We start from the raw sequence: 17,340 nt of genomic DNA, 5'->3' as shown, positions 1-17,340 counted from the left end.
TCACTCCTTGGTTCGAGCTTCCAGTTCCTTGACCATTACCGCCATCGTTGTTTCATTATGAATATGTGCTAATGCTGTGGTGACCGCAACCGATACTGCTTCCTGGAATACAGCAGAGTCTACCTCTGGCGGAGGCGGTGGTGGTGGTGCCGTGTTGTTTTCGTGATCCGGTCTTTGAGGCATCCTTTGTCATAGAACAGAAAGATTGTGAATACATAGTAGTTTATGGTTTTGATTTCCTTCATCATCTAGTGATTTTGATGGTTCGATTGTGCAAATAAGTGATTTCATATAATATCATGACACAGGGAAAGTATAATACATAAAAGATAACAATGTCACAAATAAAACATAGAACTATTTCATTAAAGATATAATATTCGTAGCACAGAGCATGAAAATTTGCCTTTTAAAAAGGCATATAGTACATAGAGAAACGCATAATCCGACAGCATAACGGCTCTATGAGTAATATAGTCACTTAATCATAAAGCCGGTTCTACATACAATACTAACTGAAAAGAGAGTCCTATCAATAGTCGCGGTGATGATCAAATGTCGAAATAACGCACCAGAAGTTCGGTCAATACGTTCGCCTCCTGAGTGATCATATTTTCTATATGCCTTGCTCGAACGATGCTAGCTTTGGCTGCAAAAAGTTGTTGCTTAAGGTTGGCAACTTCTTGTTCGGGAGAGAGTATACGGTTGGTAGTGCTCTGTCACAACTAGCAATTTAGCTAGGAAGTTCTGCATCCTTGTAAACATCAACTATCATGATATATGTAACTCTAACTTGATATTATACACTATGTTCATTATATAACAACAAATTCAGTTCGGAATCACCAAGATCAAAACTCTATACAAAATGTCTCAAAAAGTCAATTGGGAATTAAAAACCCTAAAAATCTTGGTTCAAGTTCATTATGGACTAGGATTTTCTTATTAGGCCTAATGGACCCATAAGAACTTAATTTGACTATCTTGGGCTTGGATCCTTAAATGGGCTCTAAATGGACCCACATTCATAAAACTTAACATTTTGGGACACATGGGTTTAAAATGGATTAGTTTACCTCTAATAGGCCTTGTTGGGCCATAAACTCATTCTTTTGTATCATATTTGCACCGTGAATACTTACAAGCGCCCAATGAGCCGAAAGTCATTATTGGGGTCCAAAATTTTGAGCTAAGTCTAGAATGGGCCTAAACTATCTCATTCCTATCTTTCTTAGCCCAATTCTCGGCCCACTAGATGTGTATATTTATACATGTGTAAAAAAAAAGAAAGGAAAAATGGCTAATTAACCTAAACCATGCCACCTCATTTTTGTTTAAAGGACAACTAGGCATTTTATACAACATACAACAAAGCACTCTCATGTTTCCATGCAAAACCTTCTCTTTCCCTTTCTTTTTCTTTCTCTCATCTGAAAACAAACCACACACACACACACAATACCAAATTCTCTCCAACACACTCTCAAGAACATCCCTCCCCTTCCATCAAAAATTTTCGAGAATTAGAGCTTTCCAAGGAGAATTTTCATCCAAAATCACTTCAAGACACACTCTTGTGGTAAGATCTTGTAAACTTGAGTTGATCTAATCCATATTTAGTTAAATCACTCATTATAAACACCTATTCTCATCATTTTCATCCTAGCACTTATCTAAGTTTGAAAGTCCACTCATGGAGCTAGCTAGAGCCAAAAACCACATCATCTTCTTCCATTTCTTCTTCAAAGTCGAAACATCAAAGCAAAGGTGAGTTCATACCCCTTGTTTTTCGGTTTTCATATGATTTTAGGGGAGAATACAAGTAAAATGTGTAGATCTATGTGTTTTATGCATGTTATGTGTGATTTCTTGAATTCTGTTGTGAATATGTGTTAGATATTGACAAATTTCGAGATCTTTAACAATAATGGGTGAAATCCATAAACTAAAACACTTTATACACCATACTACAAAGATAAAAGTGTATTGCATGTCCAAGATGTGCAAAACAAAACAAAATCTTATTTAAGGATCATTTTTGACAAACAAGCAAAAGATGAGGAAAAATTGTGACATTTTCGGTTTTTATAAGGATCAAAAAGGTCATATTTGCATAAAATTGTGTTTTTATGATAATCACCCTTTTTAAAGGACCAAAGATGTAAATTTTAGCATAATGGGCTTAAATTTTAGGCCTTACGGTTTTTGGGCCCAAAATGTGAAAAATGTAAATTTTGGGGATTAATATTGTTCTTTGATCAAAATCTTGAACCAAAAACGTAAATAAACCAAAATAAGGGTTAAAAAGACACTTATTTCTAAATTGGGCTAAAAATGCAAAGTTTTTGGAATTTGGGCCAAATATGTAATTTTTTTTGAAATGGGGCCAAAAATGTAAACTCTTTTACCAATAAGGACTGAAAATGTAATTCTATGTGAAAAAAGGGGCTGAAATGGTCAAATAAACATTTTGGGTCAAATATGTCCTTTATTGAACAATTGGACCAAAGATATAAATTTTTATAACTTAAGGGTTTAAAATGGTATTTTTATATATAAACTAAAATATATAGTTATAAATCAAACATTGGATATTTTATAACAACACGAGTTAATGCTTCGTCCAGAAACACTATACCCCAAAAGGAAAGTTGTAGAAGATGAAGTGATCTACACAATTATATAAGAATCGTTGAAAATGGAGTCTTCACTAATTATAATTAGATAATTATTCTCATAACATTAGGATAATATTAGGCCGGTAGTTACAGTGCTCAAACTCTTTAGCTAATATTATGTTTAGTTGTTATGTTGAACCACTATGATAGATAGAATCATACTTAGTTGTTACGTTGGTCAATTGGCAGGAAACACTGATACTCGTGTAGTTACGATAGCCAAATATTTGGGGTAACTCAGTACCTAGCCTTTATTCTGGCCAGATCTCTTGGATAACATTTCACCTAGTTGTCATTCTGGCCAACTCTCTAGGCAAACATTATACCTAGTCCTTATTCTTCAAAAATACTCATAGATAATATTCACACTACGTCGTTGTTACATTCAATTCAAATGGATAATAGTGATATATTATGTCGCCTTTTTACTCAACTCAAACAGATAATAGTAGTATATTATGTCGTAATTACGCTCGATTTAAACAGATAATTGTTGTATATTATGTTGTTGTTGCGCTCAACTCAAATGGATAATAGTAGTATATTATGCCGTCACTACACTAAACTCAAAACGAGTAATAATAGTATATTATACTATCACTATGATAATGAATAATAATATATTACATCATCACTACGCCTAACTCAAATGGATAATAATAATAATATATTATGCCTTCACTACTCTTAACTTCAACGAATAATAGTAGTATATTATGTCGTCACCATGCTCTATTTAAACGGATAATAGTTGTATATTATGCCGTCGCTACACTAAAATCAAACGGATAATAGTAGTATATTATGTCTTCATTATGCTCAATTCAAAAGGATAATACTTGTATATTATGCCATCACTACACCTGATTTCAAATGAATAATTGTAGTATGTTATGTCGTCACTCAACTCGAATAATGGTCATATTACCACTCCGACAATTGGCTTCATTAAGAATATATATTTAAATATAAGTATATATTATAATTACATAATAGAGCATTGATACTTCATTCATGTCATAAGCATATAGTTATACAAGAAAAGGTTGGAATGTATCCAACTAACCTACATTGAGGTCATTATTGGTTAGTCTGCCCTTAAAAGCATTCATTTCCTTAAGTATACCCCTAAGATATGGATACACTAATAATATATAAGAAGAATGAAAATTACAGAAAACCTAGCACCTAGGAATAGTAGAACACTATTTTCAAAAAATAATATACAAAACATGTAACATCCAAAAAAATTCAAATAAAATTTTCGCTTTTAAATTCATTTCAATCATACAATGATTATATAAAAATAGCCGCGAGTATATCATAATAACATAATATAAAAGTACAAATCCCAAAATCATATAAATGCAGACAACATGGGCAGATGCAATGCGATCAAACCGACCCTTCCCTTTCGAGCTGGAAGTACCTGAAACATAAACTGAAAATTGTAAGTACAAAGCTTAGTGAGCTCCCCCAAAATACCCCATACCATACATACATACAATCAAACCTATCTGAGTATATTTCAACTCCTTCGACCTCTTTCAACTAGTACTGAGTCTATTCCAACCCCTTCGGTCTCTTTCAACCAATACTGGGTATATTCCAACCCCTTCGATCTCTTTCAATCGGTACTGGGTATATTTCAACCACCTTCGGTCTCTTTTAACCGGTATCGGGTCTATTTCACCCCTGTAACTAAAATGCATACATATCAGTACAAGCCACAGAGACATCAATCATATACAGATATAACATGTAATTGTCACGAAGACAATCACCATCCTACAAACATAATCTAGTAGGTTGGACTTGGTGTCTTCGACCCACGAGTACATAGAATGAAACTCACATCTCACTCGATAATCAACTAATGTTGCTCACACGATCTGCTACACCGGTGCTACTCCATACCTAGATAATCATGCAAGGCAAACCTTAAGTATACCCTTCAAAACCAAGAGTTGACCGAAAGTCAACTTTGATCAAAAGTCAACATCTAGGGTTAAATGTCAACTTTCCCCTGAGTCCACCCTCACGTCATGACCATTAAGGCTCGCATCATGAGGATGGACTCGATCCAGTCCCACTCAACGAGTCTACTCAGTTTTACTCATCCAACAGAATCCTCAAATCAGGACAACCACCTTGCTCACGTTGTGAGATTCCATTTCTTACGTTGTGAGATTGGTTTTGACCAACTTTGAATATTAAGCTCTTAAAACTTTAAGACATACTTTGGGACTTTCCAGAGCACATCCGTTGACCCTAAGGACCATAAAAATCGTAGCTTTTCAATCATTCATATCCAATGCATGACTTAGACACTAACTAGGTCAAAATAAAGGTAATAAGATCAAGACTCATGCTTGGAGTCCAAAACCAACACCAAAACTCATATCCAAGGACTCACATATAGAAGATGTCTCAATGATCCATAAACTTGCCAACTTTATGGATATCATGCATGTTTACAACCCAACCATGCAAAGAAAGGCTCCAAATCTTAGATCTAGCATGCATGAGGCAAAAAGGTAAGAGCTTTATGAATTACAAATGCCCAAAAGCTTAGCAAGACCAAGATGTAGAAACTAGATTGCCAAATTGAAGCACCATAAGAGCCTTCTTCCACTTTAAAGAACCGAAAGCCTCCAAGTAAGCTCTTCAAGATCACCAACAATGGACAAAGGTCTCAAGGATGTCCAATTTAGGGGTTTCAAGGGGCTAAAGAGTGAGAGAGGTTAAGGATGGCAACCCTAACTCTCTTATTCCTTAAAATACTCGAAAACTAGGGTCTATGTCATCAGGTCTGGCTCACATTGTGAGACCTTATGTCTCACATCGTGAGGTTCGAAAATGTGGGTCAAATAGTTAATGGTCACTCTCACGTCGTGACCACTATCACTTATGTCGTGAGCCTCCTCCAAAATGCAAATATTCAAGAATTGAAGTACCTCAAGGTTTCGGATGCTACAAAACCTGTCAATTCACCAACATTGTGTTGACATCTCCAAACCATATGTATTCCTAGGAATACCAAATAATGGAATATTGCACCTTCAGAAGCAATGGTTGATCGACGAAGCTACTAAAGACCTATTATCGTCATAGTTATGCCTAACTGTCAAGGCACCTCTAGCACTAGAAATTTCAATACTTCCAAAACATTTTATGATCTAATTTTTTTCCTATAAATGAAAATGATGTTTATATTACGTCTTGTTTTGTACTGTTCAATGTATGTTCAATAATTGTGATCCAATATCCCTAGCGTCGCGTATCCCGACGTTTCCGCCGCCGGTCGGGGGTGTGACATAACAAAAACCAAATTATAAGTACACTTATTACTAAGGGAAGAGAGAGTATCTGCATCATACTCAAGATGGGAAGTTGCACCCATATCCATGTACCAACTTACATCTCTGGGATCAGTGGGTGTCATGGTGTTGAATGTTGCGGGTAATTCAGTTGGCTAATCGGATGGGATTGGTGGAAACCACTGCCATGGTGGCATAATGGATTTGGGATTAGCAGTAGCGTGGTATGCGACTAGAGAAAAAGATGGGCTTGAAGGACTCGTCGGGTGCTTGATGAGTGTAACGTCAGGCGGTGGTTGGCGACGCTGCTTTTGGAGGTTCTGTAATGGGAGGGGAACGACCCATGGTGGAGAAGCAGGCCAACCATACACAACCTATGGGTAGTAGTATGGAGACCAAGGATGGGATAGGGGTAGCATGCACTAGTAGCAAGTTGCAACGAAAAGGGTTGAGACATTCTCTTATTGGAGGGATCTCCAATACGCTGGTTTGAAGAGCATCAGTTATGTTGGTTGTGCAAGTCAGGCTTGTTGTTGTTTCCAGTTAGGAGAACTTGAGGGGTGAAGGCATGATCGGAATGAGCTGAGTAGATAAGTGATGGCGGTTGACACAAATATCCTTAGAAACAAGGGTTGATCGGGCCTCCAATAAGGAAGGAGGTGGGTCTTTGTGACATATAAGCATGGAGATGTTCTCAAACTTTGGAGATAGACCATTGAGCATGTATGTGACAAGGGTTTTCTCCGTTACCAATGCGTCTATGTTTGCCAACAGGTCTGTAATGGCCTTCCTTTTTTGACAGTAATCGGTAACGGAGCGGTCACCTTGTACCAACGAACGCAACTCATTATTTAGTTCAATGGCTCGTGAGTGTTTGTTGTCCCTGAATAGAGCTTCAAGATCGGTCCAGATAGAGTTGGTGGTAGAATTAGGTTTGAGGATCATAGTGAAAATGGATTGTGTCATAGTATCCTACAACCAAGATTTGACCAAGTTGTCGAGGTTGTCCCGGTCGGCACCAATTGGATCCTTGGGTTTGGTGGTAACATCGAGGTAGCCATAAACACCATATGCACAACTGTGAGTATAGAAGAGTTCACGTCATGCATCATAATTCAATTCATTGAGATTAAGTAGGAGGGGAACATAGGACTTGATGTTGGTGCAAGTGAAAGGCTTGCCTTTGTCTGCAATAACCGGTCACAGGAAGAAAGAAAGAAGAGGAAGAGAAGATGTGGGGAAGAAGAAGAGAAGTAGGGTCGGCAAGAGTACCAATATCAGTTAGGGCTCTGATACCATGTTTGACAATGATTGAACATATAATGATAGACGTTAAATGACCAAAAATAGGATATAACTCCTAGTCCAAAAACTGTCAATAAACTGTCATATTGACAGTTACAAACTACCACAAAACCGTCATTAAACTACCTTAAATCGGTTCCATGACATGGGTAAAACCGTCAAGATCAAAATTCTCAAATTTTCATTTCGACCCTAGTTAGTGCTCTACCCCTTTGACCACGTTACTAAGGGCATTGCCCCTAGAGTCCTATGATTCAGGGGTTCGCCTCTAAATAATAATGTACTTTGAATAAAGACAAACTCAAACAAGTGTGCACTCCGCACCACCCTTACTTGTTAAATATTTGTCAATATCAAAGTGGTCAACAAGTTAATCTCATTACACTTAAATAACATTGATAACATAAATCACCAACAAGTTGTCCTCTTTGCGTTTCTGCAACCAATTTTGGAGAATCCAATTGTGAATTGCTTATGAAGGTCTTGGTTGTGATTATGTTTGGTAAGGTTGTTGAAATACAAAAACGGATTTAAATGATTGTAGATAAGGTTGGAAAGGTTGTTATTGTCGTAGAAAAAATGGTGTTTGTTGGATATAAGATATGCTTTAGAGCAAGTTTACAAAACCACATTGGGGTGTCTCTATGTTCGAATATTTGGGGGTGTTGTGTCTAGCCCAAAATGATTTTCAAAATTACAGTTTTGATTTGTTGGTGAAATGTTTGAAATTTCGATCCATAGTAAAGTGTTTTGCTTTTAAAAAGATGTATGTGTATATGTAGTAAACCAAGAGAAGAATGGTATGAAAAAATGTAGTGTAGTATGGTATTTATAGGAATGATGTGTTTATTATTATTATTATTATTATTATTTTAAATTAAAGTAATAATTGTTGTAAACAGCTAGTGATAGTAAAATACATCGAGCCTTATCCCATTCGCCATTGTTGTTACCACAATCCATCACGACTATGACCACAAGGACGCAACAAGCTGGTGTGGTTGGTTGTGGTGGTCTTCCACCGTGGCAAATACATAGCTTTCTGATAAGTATTCCGGATGGCTAAGAAAAAAGACCATTTACTTTTTTTTAACCGAAAATTAAGTTAAACAATCGGTCCTTGCAGTTAACGTAAAATGCTGATTTTTTATTTATTTAACTTTTAATAACTTTTTTCAAGTAATATTCGATATTCCCGAATCCAACCTAATACCCAAATTACCCATATATGCATACCCAAATCATATACAGTTTGGTTATCAATTATTTTTTGTATTTGAAAAAACTCAAACTACGACTCGAATTATTTGGAACCTGAATACTATTTGAAACCCGAAAACTATACACAACCCAAACCCCTAGTCCCCTGCCAACCTATGAGTTGCACATGACTTGAATAAATGTCAATTCATGAACGACTGATATGTGGGACGATACATCTCACACTGCATAGACAATATTTGTGATTTTGATACATCATATAAAATAACCAATTAACCATCAACCAATTTCGAATCGTTTTTTTAATACCTTATTCTTTTGGTACTACGGATAAATGAGTATATGGAACAACATATTTTTAATATTCATCTGAATAATATAAAAATATGTAGCAAAAGTTCGATTTTTACCATAAAATGAGTTGAGGAAATCACGTTTCACCTGAAATATCTACGGATTATTGGAAGGGATCGAGCGGGAATTCTTACATGATTACTGCATAATCCCATTCAATATTTCTCTAATTGACACTTTCCACCCTCTTAATTCTTTTTCTCCATTTTCTTTTTTCAAAAACATCAGACTTTTAGAAAATTTCGAGGATCTCCGTAATCGAACGGTTACAAAGAGGACACGACCCTTGCTTCGACCACATCGCTCTGGAACACACCCTACAGTAGGTGTGCCCACAGGGGATCAACGCCGCACCTTTGTTTCTCTCTGTGCACAAGCAGCACATGCTACCAATCCCTCTCACGCCGCTGCCGTTGTCATCGGCGTCATTCTCCGCTACCTTAACAACCCTGCTGCCGTCCATTCCTTCAAACAGTCTCACTATGGATTTCAATGGCTTCGTCGTCTTCAATCCATCCCTGGATCCCACGTTTAGTTGCCGACGATCTGCCGCCAATGCCGTTGCAAGGTTCATGGTCATACCACCACCTGCCGGAACCTGACCGATGATAGATCCCGTCGGTGGGTTTATCGTTTCCAAAGCAACCGGAGATTGATCCGAAGAGCTCATCAATGGTTCTTCTCCGGAATCGGTATGGAGAACCCAGTTAGATGTCCCGCAAATTCCCATGATGTTGATTCGCTTCCATCCAAGCCGCCGTTTGAGGTTCTTCCACGATGGCCAACGCCGCCTTTCGCCTCCCTCCGCTTTTTCCGACCTCCTTGAGCCCTGAACTCGAACAGACTCAAATACAGTTTCCACTTGCATATTCTGTTTCCCTGCGAATTTCGATCGAAGAATTAAATTGCGAGAATACAACAAATAATCGAAGAAAACCAATACATGATAACAGCAATTTAGCAGAATTAAAATCATGCATTGCTGATCGTCGGCACATATACAAATTCTGTATTTGTAGAAGATAATCTTAAGAAAATGCAGGAAACTAAAATATGGGATAGAAGAGATGTGACGCATACATGATATATTATGTGAATAATCCATGCTAATCGTTTATAGTTCTTAGCAATTAGGTGTGTGTGTGACTGTGTGTGTAAATGAAGAAGTGCCAATGAAGATGTAGCTAGGAAGGCACGAAGACTCGAAGAGTGGTGTGTGAATAAAAGCTGGAGCGATTGAATTTCGATACAAATATGAATATTATATATTTTTTCCTTCCTTCAAAATATATTAGTATATCTAGAATTTGTAATAATTGTAACGTTCAAAAAGACTACTTTTGGTATTAGAAAAAGTAAATGTTTTTTGATACATACAAATATAAAATATTTCGTTTGCCTTTTCGTTTTTAAAACAAAAAACAAACATGTTAAACGATTAACGCCAAAATAATGACACGACAAAAACCGATATTTTTTACAAGTTTGAGAGAACATTATTAATTTACATAAATATGCTAGGATTATGTGTACTTTGTTACAGGTTCAAAGATATGATAAATCGTGTTATTTGGACGGTCTATATCGAATCCCTCTTAAAGCACTAATAATATTTTAGAGGTAACTATATGTAGGTTATATATGTGCATCTATATAAAGTTAAATATAATACCAAATAATGAGCGTGTTTGGCAAGGAGCGTTTGAGGGCCTTTAAGAACTTCTAACTTCTAGCATTTGACAAAACGTTCCGTTTTGAATAGAAAGCTTTGTTCGGCACTACAAGTTTCTAACTTCTTCTAACTTCTAGCATTTGACAAAACGTTCCGTTTTGAACAGAAAGCTTTGTTCAGCACTACAAGTTTTTTGCGTTTAGTAAACGATTCTAATTTAAATACTACTTCATGTAGTGTTTAACAAAACGCTACAAACTACCCGCTACAAGTTACCTGCTACCAGTTAATTTTGCCGAATATGCCGAATATCACCCAACCAAATAACGAACTTCTTAACCGCTACAAACAAAAAAATTTATAAAAATAAAATCCTAAATAATATGAGAATCATTATATTTGCTTCTATCATTTATGGAAGGAGAACAAATTGTTAGATATTGATTTTATTTGAAATTGACCAAATCGATTATGAAGCTACTCTCTTAAACATTTGATGAACAAACTGATTATTTTTTCAAACTTAACATAAACAAACAAATTCTTAAATAAACATGTGCTCATATTTGAACTCTGATGGATTAATCGGTTTATCACTGTTGGGTCAAAATATGGTTTATACTTTACTTTTCTGGGCAATTATATCTTAGTGTAATATTTATGAATTTATGGTCTAGTTTACGGCTAAGTTTACGGCCTTAAACAACTTACGGCCGTAAACTCATTTACGGCTCATGTGTGTCCGGCCCATATTCAAGTATAAATAGAGGTGTTAGGGTGAGGAGTAAAGGTTGTTGAACTAGAAGGAGTTTACGACCAGAGAGAAACAGGAGCTTTTATGTGTATGTGAATCTTTTGTATTCGGATCATAATTCATATCAATACATACAAATATTTATATTATTCTTCTTCTCCTTCTCCTCTTATTTTATCTGATATCATCCGTTTGATTGGGATCCCGCACCATCAAACGGATCTGACTGATACACAGGCAGATTAGAGATTTACAATTGGTATCAGAGCCAAGTTGTATCAGTCAAAATGTTTTATTGTTTCGTTTGGAATCTGAATCATTGGTGTTTACGGTCATAGATTACGGCCGTAAACACCGAGTTCTTGGGCCGTAAAATCTATTTTGGAGCATTATTTGATCTTATTTTCGAAATATTATTGTGTTTTTTGGATAGATCTCGCAAAAATAATGGGGGTTTGTTCTTCGTGTTCTTCGGAGTTCGCGGTCGGCGGCTAGGGTTTCGGAGTTCACGGCCGGAGTTTACGCCCGGAAACAGTTCACGGCCGAAAACTGGTCGGAGGAGGCTTGCGGCCGGTAGTTTGCGGCTCGGCTTGGAAGATCGGCTCGGTGGAAGTCGGCTCGGCTTCAATAAAAAGGAAGCGAAGGTGCAGGCGGCGGGTTTCGAACCCGCGACCTCCTGCACCTTATCCAACTCAGCTACCCGATCACTTGTTAATTCCTTCGAAAATTAAACTATAAACCATCTTTTCGCAGCAAGTTTTCCTATTTTGACACTTTTAACCCAAAATTCAATTCCTTTTAAATTTTAAATTCCTTTTTCATCCAAAAATTTAAAATATATATATATATATATATATATATATATATATATATATATATATATATATATATATATATATATATATATATATATATATGTATATATTTTTGACTTTTTATTTAAAAATTTGACTTTGACTTCCAAGTTTGATCTTTGATTTTAAACTTTGACTTTTTCGTTTAACTTTTAAAATTTTAAATTTAACTTTTCGGTTTGACTTTTAAGTTTGACTTTTGAGTTAAATTTTTTTTTTTTTAATTTGACTTTAAAAAAGGGGGGGGGGGGGCATTTTAAATTTGACGTTTAATTTTTATCTTAGCGTCTAGTTTTGCTTTTTAATCGATTTTAAGGTCTACGAGGGAATTTGAAATCATGAAAGAGAGTCGTCAGGAGACGTTAAGACAAAATTTCAACTTTTTCGATTGTATCCCTGGAGAAACGCTCGAAACTCAGTTGCAGCGATTTACTACACTCACTACTGAGATGAATATAGCCGGGATCTTCTTCACTAAGTCCGAGATAAACAAAAAGTTGCTAATCTCACTTCCGAAATCGTGGGATATGAACGTGGCCATCATCAAGAAGACAAAAGATCTCAATCATCTTAGTCTTGCTGATGTTATTCAAGAACTTGATGCTTTGAAGTGTAGAGAAATAATGAGTTCTGAAAACATTCCGGTCACTGAAGTTACATGTACTCCAGCTTGTGAAGCCACGATTAAATTTCTTCGGGAACAAATTAATATATTTAAAAGAGAATTTGAAGACCTGAGATATGAAGGATATCAAGTCAGGAATGGACAGAAACCCCTGAAGGCTGAGTTAGAAGCTAAAACCAAGGACTTTAGGAAACTTCAGGAAGAGTATAACAACAAGTGTGAAAATTATGATTATGTTAAGAGACAACTTGTTGCTGTAACTGAAGAACTTGGCGCTTTAAAAATCAAGTGTGGAAAAACTGATGTCAGTTTCAAAAATTATATTGTGTCAAGTCAGACAGTCGAGTCCTTATATGAAACCCAATTAAAATTCAAATAAAATCAAAACAAGGATCTAGGGTATGATAGTGTACCTCCTCCTTATAATCATAACTACACATTCATCCCTATGACACAGGACGAAACTGACAGGGAGCCACATCTTCAATATGGAAAACGAGTTGGTTTTGTGTCAGGAGGAGTTATTAATATTAAAGATTCTAATGTTGCTACTTCTTGTGCAGGCAAAGTAACAGAGGATGAGAACAAGGAGAGTTCTTCTGAACAAACAAACGACCCCTTCAACTCTGAATCTGTTGCTTCTAATCAACCTCCCGTTGGTAAATACAAGCCACAATTTCAAGCTAAACAAAGTGCCTGTTGCAACTGTGCGTGTGGAAAAAGCAAGAGACAAGGCAAGGATATGTCACCAAGGGCAGGAAGAGACAACTCCCCGGTGAAGAAAAGGACATGTTTTCACTGTGGAACACCTGGACACATTGCCAGAAATTGTCCTAATAGCGCGTATGTTCCCTACTACGCACAAGGATGGAAAAACACGCCAAGTGGGAGATACTTCAAAAGAAACCCTTCCAGGTCACGTTCAGACAATGATGACTGGAACGCGCAGAAGGCCAAAAATTCAACTCCTAAGGCCAAGCATCCGAATCCCAAGGGCAATAAGGAAATGTCGGCCAACAAGCCCAATCCAAGAGATGATCCAGTAAAACAAAGACCGGTTAGGTCAAAGTCATGTCAACGGCCGACATCAAGATCAAAAGCAAGCACTGAGCCACCCATCAGATCGAAAAAGAAATGGGTTAAATCCAACTACAAATGGGTTCCAAAGGCTCAATCTCCCAAATCAACTAACGATTCTAATATTTCTATGTCTTCTGTTTGTGATAAACAGGACATGTCATGGGAGAGAGTAATGTGCAAGGATGACAAAGGTCGACCCAGTTTTTAAATGGACTGGGTTCCAAAGACCAACTAATCCCGCTCTGTGTCGGAGCAGCTATGGAGGTATATCATCAGACTTCAGTGTGTTGGTAGTAGTTGTTCTAGGCACATGATAGGAGGCATTTCTCAACTGTACAACACTCAGAACATAGTTTGGGAGTATGTGTCCTTTGCGGGAAGGGAAGAAAAGAAGTGATCACTCACGGGGTTAGTGCTTAATGACGTAAAGAATCTTCGGATCTGTTATGAGATTACGCGTGCTGTTCTCAGACCTTCTGGATGCAGATTCAATCGGTGAATTACGGTTTGCGTTTTCCTCTCTATACTCCTGTGTTTTTCTTAAACTGATTCGCTTTAAAGACTAATTTTTGTTTTAGGATAGTTTAAATTTGCGCATTTACTTTCGTTTCTCTTCTATGCACAAATTTAGGGGGAGAAATAAAAACAAAACAAAAATTAAAAAATTAAAAAAATCCAAAAACATTACAAAATTAGAAAATTTAAAAAAAAATGGTGTAAATGAAATGTGCTTGAGGGAGATGTTTTGGGAAATGAAATTATCAAGTGATAACAGGCAACCTAAGTTTGCGTAACGTACCCGAAGTTGAAGTGTCTATGCTCTGGTTTGATGCGTCGGTAGGCACGAAAGATTCTAAATGGACTTGACTAGACAGAGTTGAACTTAGGAAATTTATAGACTTCACAAATCTTGACCTAGTTAGATACGTTCAGCCTGACAATACAACGCTCAGATAGGTTGAGCAGGGAGATATATATGGGAATCTACTCGTCACATTAAATGAACCCGTACTTGGAACCGTGGTTTAACTTTTCCTCGATGTGCGGATTCTGTCCTTAATTCCGGTTGGATGGGGGCGACTGGTAGATTCCGATAAATTAGGTCTGTAGAATATCATTTTCTTTCTCTCTATTTGTTAGTCATATGTTGCACCCTTTGCGTGATTGGAAGAGATCCGACCTGGATTGCAACATATGCAACTCTATCTCTCTGCATGCTATATATATGAAATTCTTCTTATCTGTTAGCCATATGTTGTCTCCTTTGCGTGACTTCAAATCCGATCTGGTACACAGCATATGCAACATTCTACTTCTCAACCCCTCTAAAGTAATAAGTTATAGAATTCTGAATCTATCTTCTCTTTGAATGATTGTCTGCTCACCCGGTGTAAGGAGTACTCTGGAAGTTCTTGATGGCTGGGGCATATCAGGAAGTGGGAAACACGTTCTAGTACACTTAAAATTGAACAAATACAAATTGTCTGTAGATCTCGCTGGTCGATTTAGGTGGGCAACAATATCCATGGTCGTCGTCAGTTGAATAGTCTTTAAGATATAGTATCTAAGAAATTAGGATCAGATGTAATTTTAGGATTTTAAGTTCATCCTGTCTTGTAACAAATAGTATGTCCTAAATTTGTCACAATTTTTCGTGTTTAAGTGGACCACAATACCGACGATCGACCAGACAAAGACGTGAAGATAGAAGGTACCGACAAGTGGATAAAGGTTGTCTAAAAGCTTTGATCCCAAATCAGTCTTAAAGTTAGATATCAATTTTTTTTTTGTTAAATTTGTCATAGTTTCTTCTAGTTTAAATATTAGGGAAAAATTAAAAATAATGAAAATAAAAATAACAAAGAAAAATCAGAAAAATTAAAAATCCAAAATAGTGTTATTTGTGTTTAGTTTCTTGTTCAGAAAAATAATAAAAAATCCAAAAATATTTTTGTTTTCGTTTTAATTTGTGTGCTAAGTTTTCTTTTAGTTTTGTTTTGTCTTGAAAAGTGATTTCATGTGAAGATGAAACTCATGGAGTTTGTGTTGAAGATTTCTGAGCCAAAAGCTTCGTCTATAAGCATCAAAGAATTCTCATTTGAAGGAGCAAGAAATGAAGATTATTCTTTCACATTCAATCTTTCAACCCCAGAAGCAAGGTGAAGCTGAAATTGAAGATTATGTGATGGATTGCATTGAAGCCTTCTCAATCAGTCTGCTGCTATCGTTGTACCTGCTGAAGTGATCCATAAGATTTTTTCTCTCTGATGTTTTCTCTGAAGATTCTTAAGCTGAAAGCGCTATCTTTCAAGAATCAGTACGTCAAGCCTCCTCACCCAATGTGCGTTCAATGCCAAATTCTGAAGAAAGGCTCAATTGCTCAAGATGAAGTCATTCATTAAAGATTCATATGCTCATCGTGATGTTGTGATGAATTTGAAGATTAAAGCTGAAGCCAAAGCTCCCAATGAAGATTATCAAGAAAGCCAGCTAGTTTTTAGGGGGAGCTTGTTGGATCAATTAAGAAAAGAAAGCTATAAACCAAGGGGGAGATTGTTGGGTCAAAATATGGTTTATACTTTACTTTTCTGGGCAATTATATTTTTGTGTAATATTTATGAATTTATGGCCTAGTTTACGGCTAAGTTTACGGCCGTAAACTCATTTACGGCCGATGTATGTCCGACCCATATTCAAGTATAAATAGAGGTGTTAGGGTGAGGAGTAAAGGTTGTTGAACTAGAAGGAGTTTACGGCCAGAGTAAAACATGAGCTTTTATGTGTATGTGAATCTTTTGTATTCGGATCATAATTCATATCAATACATACAAAGATTCATATTATTCTTCTTCTCCTTCTCTTCTTATTTTATCTGATATCATCCGTTTAATTGGGATTCCGCACCATCAAACGAATCTGACTGATACACAGGTAGATTAGGGATTTACAATCACAAGAGGAAATCTAAGAAAATTTTAGTTATAGGGGTATTTTAGGAAGCATTCATTTTATGTAATTTTAGTATTAAAGTAGGAGTCTAGTTTTATTAGTATAAATAAGGTTGGTGATTAGGATGCTTAAGTTAACTTTTTCCAGTAAATAAAGTTCACAAAGTAATTCGTTGTTCTTATTTTTTTCTTCTTCTTTGTTCAGTTCATACATTGGTCAACAAGGTAATATCTGGTGGTATACCTACACTTGGTATCAGAGCCTAGGGCTCATGAAGGCGTAGGGAGGCTGATTTGAGATTCGGTTTCAAGAAAACTGTGAACTTTCGCTGCGGGGAAAACGCAACGGGAACCAAGTTCGGTTTAAGGGGGTGTGGATTGTTTTTTAGCGCGAGTTGAAGCTTCTCTACGGCAGCCCCAATTTCTATTGATCGAGCTTGTTTTAGGGTAGAGAGAGACTAACTAGAGGCACAGAATAAATGGGCGGAAAGACGTCAAATCGGGTTGCTTTGATTCGGTTTGTTTTGTA

General features: G+C 36.6%; 1 protein-coding gene across 1 annotated transcript; it reads right to left on the bottom strand.

Annotated features, from left to right (window-relative positions):
- Positions 1-8,911: 8,911 nt before the first annotated feature.
- On the bottom strand, positions 8,912-10,146 carry LOC145046949 (uncharacterized). Its single transcript, XM_078995207.1, has 2 exons — positions 9,959-10,146; positions 8,912-9,757 (listed from the first exon to the last, which is right to left on the bottom strand). The coding sequence occupies exons 1-2, from the start codon at positions 9,981-9,983 to the stop codon at positions 9,111-9,113; spliced, it is 672 nt and encodes a 223-aa protein (XP_078851333.1). The 5' UTR covers positions 9,984-10,146; the 3' UTR covers positions 8,912-9,110.
- Positions 10,147-17,340: the final 7,194 nt, after the last annotated feature.

This window comes from Lactuca saligna, chromosome 5 (assembly GCF_052625555.1).
Source record: "Lactuca saligna cultivar CGN05327 chromosome 5, ASM5262555v1, whole genome shotgun sequence".
Lineage (NCBI taxonomy): Eukaryota > Viridiplantae > Streptophyta > Magnoliopsida > Asterales > Asteraceae > Lactuca > Lactuca saligna.
The sequence above is the reverse complement of the archived record's forward strand: the minus strand, read 5'-3'. Positions and strand labels throughout refer to the sequence as shown.

Bases quoted from the DNA above. Each gene is read 5' to 3' on its own strand.
- LOC145046949 (XM_078995207.1), bottom strand. From the start codon at position 9,983: ATGGATTATTCACATAATATATCAT. The intron at 9,758-9,958 runs GTATGCGTCACA...CGAAATTCGCAG, and splicing joins TTATTCACATAATATATCAT to GGAAACAGAATATGCAAGTG.